Source organism: Talpa europaea, assembly GCF_964194135.1.
Source record: "Talpa europaea genome assembly, chromosome: 1".
NCBI lineage: Eukaryota > Metazoa > Chordata > Mammalia > Eulipotyphla > Talpidae > Talpa > Talpa europaea.
In genome coordinates this window covers 56,249,676-56,256,189 of record NC_140073.1, presented here as the reverse complement: position 1 = coordinate 56,256,189, position 6,514 = coordinate 56,249,676, and the positions used below count along the sequence as shown (strand labels likewise).

General features: G+C 42.9%; 1 protein-coding gene across 1 annotated transcript; it reads left to right on the top strand.

The window, feature by feature from the left end:
* Positions 1-641: 641 nt before the first annotated feature.
* On the top strand, positions 642-1,757 carry CCDC89 (coiled-coil domain containing 89; the record flags this gene model as incomplete). Its single annotated transcript, XM_084232275.1, has 1 exon — positions 642-1,757. One exon carries the CDS (start codon positions 642-644, stop codon positions 1,755-1,757), a length of 1,116 nt encoding a protein of 371 aa, XP_084088401.1.
* Between the last annotated feature and the right edge of the window lie 4,757 nt (positions 1,758-6,514).

The window sequence follows — 6,514 nt, the reverse complement described above, 5'->3', positions numbered from 1 at the left end:
AACAAGGAGTGCTGAATTTCTAATAAAATATATTCCCAGCTGGGGACAAAGCTGAGAGAAACAAATGACATTTCAGTAGGACTTGCTCTTTTACTGAGCTACGTCGAACACACAGCTACCAACTCAGCTGTTAGGGTCCTGACTCTGAAAGTACAACCACTACTTTGCATACTACAGAAATACAACGTGGTTCTACAAAGCAGCGGTGGTACAGATTGCTACAGTGATGTATTCTCATGGCAGCTGACGTGGAGGGAGGAGGAGGAGGAATTTGTCACCATCAGCTTGATTTGTTTACTCCTACCAGACCTTAGGTGGGGCAAGCTTTCTTCCCCTCCTGCTGGCTAGAAACCAGGGAGGGTTGGCATCTTTCCTCTGTACAGTACCGGCCAGACACTGGCTGGTGAGCTAAGGGCTGTGCTTGGCTACAAAGGCAAGCACCACATGACCAGACCGGCTGTGGGCTCCCCGCAGGCCCCTTGTTGTTACTTCACCGCATTCTAAGGGTGGCCCTCCAATCACAGGGCGCCTTACTGGGGAACCCAACTGCGGGGCTGTGCCAGGAGTCCCTAGCAACACCGTGGCTTTTGAGATCTGAGGAGGAAAAGACTGTGGTCAGTGGACAGTGCAGGAGAGTGCCTATGCCCCAGGAAGAGCAGGCGCTCGGGATGGACACTCCACCCATTAAAGAAGCCTTGGAGAAGAAGCAAAATGAAAAGCTAAAACACGAGGAAGAAGAGATGGAGTTTAAGGAACTGGATGGTCTGAAGGAAGCTTTGGCAAACCTCCGGGGACTGTCCCAAGAGGAGAAGAGCGAGAAAGCCATGCTTCGCTCCCGCATCCAGGAGCAGTCCCAGCTCATCTGCATTCTGAAGAGGAGGTCGGATGAGGCCTTAGAGCGCTGTCAGATCCTGGAGCTGCTCAACACAGAGCTCGAGGAGAAGAGGGCGCTGGCGGCTGAGAAGCTGAAGGCCAAGAGCGAGCACGCCCGGAAGCTGGAGGACCGTTTCCTGACCCTGGCAGCCAACCATGAGCTGATGATCCGCTTCAAGGATGAGCACAAGAGTCAGAATGTCAAATTGAGGGAGGAGAATGAGAAACTGAGGCTGGAGAATGACAGCCTCTTCAGCCAGGCTCTGAAGGACCAGGAGGCCAAAGTATTGCAGCTCACCTCCCGGAGTGAAGCTCTGGCCACCGAGCTGGAGACTCTGAAAAAGAGATGTGCTCAGGATGCCTGCCAAGCACTGGCCCGAGAGAAGGAGCTCCTGGAGCTGCAGAGCCAGCAGGCCTGTGCCCACACCAAAGAGACAGAACAGTTGCGCAGCCAGCTGCAGAGCCTCAAGCAGCAGCACCAGCAGGCAGTGGAGCAGATGGCCAAGGCTGAGGAGGCCCACAACAGCCTGAGCCAGGAGCTGCAGGCCAGGCTGCAGGCGGTCACTGGGGAGAAAGAGGAGCTGCTGCAGTTATCCATGGAGAGGGGGAAGGTGCTTCAGAGCAAGCAAGCGGAAATCCACCAGCTTGAGGAGAAGTTGGAGACTGCAGATATGGCCAGAAGGCATGCCCTAGAGAGGTTTGAGTTAGAGGCAGTGGCAGTAGACAGCAACTTGAGAGTCCGCGAGCTTCAGCGCAGGGTGGATGGCATCCAGAAGGCCTATGATGAACTCAGGCTGCAGTCTGAAGCCTTCAAAAAGCACAGCCTGGATCTTTTAAGCAAGGAGAGAGAACTCAATGCCAAACTCCGCCATCTCTTTCCATAAGATGTTTCTGCTTCCTCTGACCTTTAATTCAAATATTTGTGCTTTAGTATTAATGTGAGAGTAGAGATGGTATTCCATATATCACACTTTTAAGCACAAAAGGCAACTCAAAACTACTTTATTATACCATTGTTACTATTGTAAGGCTAATGCTAACTTTCAGCCCTGTCACCTAGAATATACAATATTCACCAGATTTTCTCTGTTCTTGAAATGGTCCTAAATTTGCTATCAGGATTTCCACTTCCCCCATAACTTACTCACTTTATCTTCAAATCTATTAAGATTTTAAATGAGCAGCTTCATTGATTTAGTTGAATCTTAAATGTGCAATGAGATGTGCTAATGTGAAAAAAAGAATCAGCACCATTAGCCCTTATGGCTAGGTAGGCTTAGAGTCTTCTGTATTTGAGATTGTAAACTATGACAGTCAATAGCATAATAGCCTGTAGAACTCACAGGAAAAGGTGATTTTACAACTTACCAAACAATTGTGTGTTTCATCTCTTTTACCCAATATCCTTTTTATTTTATTTACACCAGCTTGGAAAAAAAAAAAGATTGAGATAATTAAATTCTTTACTAAAGTGGGAAAACTTCATTTTAGTCATTGTAAGTGTGTGATAAGATTCAAATAAGTGAAATAGCCTGTTTTTCTTTCTCCCACAATCTTAGATCACATTCAATTTTTTTGTTTTCTCTTTAATAAAAACAAGATTTAGAGGTATTGTCATGCAAAGATCAATAACTCATTTAGTATTTCAAAATATGTCAATAGAGAAAAGCGCCCAATTTGGGGTAACAAGTCATAACAAATTGGGTATGATCCATATCGCAATTCATAGCAAATGTTTGTTTCTGTTAACATATTTTCTTGCAACTAACTTTTCCACCTTTTAAAAAAAACTTATAAACTGTATGTATTTATATATACTTACAGAATTTTTGTAGGAATAGCTAACTATGTACTTATAAAGACACATAATAGTTATATATAAGTATATATATATTTAGGCAAAGCCCTTGCAGAAGTCATCATAAAAATATACTTTGTTTATTTCTGGTTTTAGTTATTGATATCCCAAAATGTTATAAATACTTGTCAAAATACTGTAATTTGTATATTTCTCACCCATTTGGTACTAAATACGAAGTAACCTAATAATTTGGATTTATTAAAAATATAACTTAGCACCTACTTAATAAACAGCTTTCAAGCAAAAATTGTCACTCAGACAATTTTTAAACCTATTTTCTCACAATTCCGCTAAGATTATGGTATCAAAAGCAAACTTTTCTCATCAAAACAGGAATCACATTTCTGGTTAGAAAAGACTGTTTCCTTCCTCTTAGACATTACCAAGAGTCAGAATATTGGAGTTAATTTAATCATTGCTAGTCTTTATCGAATTCCTATTATTTATCATTGTGCTGAAACACTTCAGATAGTTTTATTTAACCTTGGGGCTATTTAAGAAGGTAATGTTCATTTCTATTTCAAAGAGAAATCTGAGATTTGATAATTTTCTCAAGGTCACCAGGTCATTGGCAGAATTAGGATTTGATGATAACACGACACTGAAAGATATGTTGGCTGTCCACTAAGTGCTCTGGAGGTGGCACTGAGAGCTTGTGGAAGCGTGTTTTATGCCCTGGAAGAGCTCTCATACCATCTAGTCTAAGGGCAAAAAGCAATTACATGCAGTGAGATTTGTTTGTACTGGGGGCGTTATGAGATCACAGCAGGTCACATACACACACACACTCTAACTGCTGGGGGTAGGGGGTGAGTATTGGGACAGTAGGAAAGCAGCCAGGATAACTGACACAGGATGTAGAAGCTGGTTCTTACATAAGCAGTAGGATTTCATCAGATGGACTTAGAGTTTGAGATATCATCTTAGAGAAATTCAAGGTTTTAAAAAATATGTGTAGCATATGTGGGGAAATCATAAGCTGTTGGGCGGAGGTGCAGAGAACTACACCTACAGCCAGAACTGGAAGAGGAGGTTTTAGACAGACTATAGAGAGCCTCAAGAGCCAGAATAGTCCCTGCGTAGGGGAGTGAGGAGGAGAAGGGAAGAGTATAAACAGGAGACACAGACCAACCCGACTCCCCTTTCCGCACAGGATCAGGATGCTCAGCCAAGGGCGTGGTCCTGGTTGCCAGCACCCCTTCCTTTCCCTCACCTGCTAGCCCATACCACCCCTCCAGCCCTCAGCCTGTCCAATTCCAGCTGCCCTACCCCAAATAGCCAACTGTGGTGGTTTCTTTTCAAAATTTTGCACCCAGCCTGCAAGGAGAAAGCTCCTAGGCAGCGACCAAGTGAGCCCTGGAAGCAGGCCTTTTGGACAGGAATCCTGGGGTCCTGGTACTGCTAGGGCCTATTAGGGGGCTTTGCCCGGGAATTTCCTCCTCAGGAAGGGGGCGAGTGCACCTGGAAGAGCAATGGGATTGGATAATATAGGACAAGTACGCAAGGACTAAGTAAGCAAGGATTTAATAAGTAAGGAATTAATAAGTAAGCAAGGAATTAATAAATTAAGGGGACAAGGCACAGGTCCCCTACAAAGTGAGTACAAGGGCAAGGTCCCAGTCACCTGGAACTAAGAAAAGTACTGCTCGTTGTAATGCTAAGGAATTTGTGTGAGGTTGAACCCTATGTTTAGTGGGCCCCAAATGCTCAGAGAGGGGTGATTTCACAAGGTTCCCTCTCGTACTCTTGAAAGATATTAAAAGGAACCTGGGTAGTTAAAATAGGACAATGATGGATGCCTAGAGAACAGCTGAGGAAAAGAACCCACAACACAGACTAGGAAAGTAAAAGGAATATCCATCTGTCATGTTACCCTCATAGCAAGTACTTGAGACTCAATTTTCAGTGATTTTATTTTTTTTATCCAGCATTTTATTGTAACAAATTATTGATGTTGAGTTTCTTTCACTGTGTTCATACATACAATTACGCTGGCTCTTGAATAATAATTAAAAATTAAATCTTAGTTTGCCTCATAGAACAATGTAGTATTCATAACAATTTGCCATAGCATTACAATTGTCAGTGATTTTACAGATGAAAAATGTGAGCCTCAGATAGGGTGACTTTGGGATGGAGAAGTGACCTTTGAACCTATGTACCTCTTGATGTGCCATTTGCACAGGGACCCCAAATTAATCTGATGCTCCTCTGTCATTGCATCGGGGCACTCAGCAGTTGTTCAACTACCCCACATTTCCACTTTGTGCTGGGCACTGCAAATGATGTAGCTGGCCTGATTTCTGACCCTAAAGCCTGTGCTTTTTCCTACTATACAAACTACCTTCTTTTCCTTCCAGGTACAAAAAGGCATTGTTTTTATTTTTTCGATTCTATTGATTTACCATTCATTTACAAAACAATGTAATTGGGGGCTACAGGTTCATACCTGAACGTGTACATGTTTCCCCAAAGCTCCAGTGCCACGCTCTACGACATTTACCCCCACTGTCTTTGCCTTCCTCCCCCGTGGTAACTACCATATTTTTCAGTCTATGAGAGTTATTTTGGTTGTGTTTTGCCAGATTGCTTTCTTTGGTTATCTATATTCCACAAATGCACGAAAACAGTGTAACTGTCTTTCAGTTTCTGAGATATTTAACTTAGCAAACTCACCACAAGTTCCATCTACCTTTTCCAAAGGGCACAATTTCATCTTTTAATAGCTGAGCAGCATTCCATTGGCTATATATACCACTGTTTATTCATCCGGCAATACCATGTCTTGACAATCATAAATAATGATGCTATGAAAATAAAGTTGCATCTATTTGTTGGTATTTTCATATTCTTTAAATAAATTCCTAAAAGTGGTGTTGCTGGAATCGTCACACAGTTTTCCACATAGACTGACCAATTTACATTCCCACCAACAGTGAGTGAGTGCTCTTTTTTCTCCACACACTGGCAGATGCACTTGTTTCCCTCTTTTTTGATATAGGTCATTCTCACAGGGGTGAGGTAATATCTCATTTGAACATTTCTAGTCACTTGCCCATCTCCCAAAATACTAAAACAACTTATCTAATTTTCTAAATACTGAAAACAACTTACTAAATTTTAGGCCTAGGGCTATACGTATGAGTCTCCATATTTGATGTTGTTCTCTCCCAAACCTTTTGCTTATTCCACTTGGCGAAAACTAATCCAAGAAAATTTTTCCCTTGGACAAATATCTTTGATCATTCATTACACACTGAATTGAGCACAGTGGCCCCAGACCCAAGCCTCTCACTTCCCAGTCCCTTAAGGGATTCATCTTAGTTATTTGCCAGACCACCCTATTTAATGCTCACATTCACTCTTACTTGTGCTACTCTAAATTAATCTCTTCTTTCATGTTTAATATTATTCATGACAACATTTGTAACAGCAAAAGATTGGAAATAGCTTACACCACCAATAAGGAACTGGTTAAATAAACTATGGACCCTTCATAACTTGGAATACTCTGCAAATGTTAAAAAGAAAAAAAGTAAAGGCAAGGTCCTTATATATTAATACAGAAATAGCTTTAAAATATATACAGGGGGATGGGCCTCCCCGGTGGCGCAGCGGTTGAGTGCTGGGTTGCAAAGCTGCCTGCAGACTCTGCAGTACCGGTTCGATCCCTGGCCGCTGGGCGAGGGTCCCACATGGCGCGCAGACCTCTCCTGCCGCCCGCTGCTCCCCTCAGCAGTGTACTTCGGTCCTTCTGCCTGCTCTGCTCCCCGCTCTGGC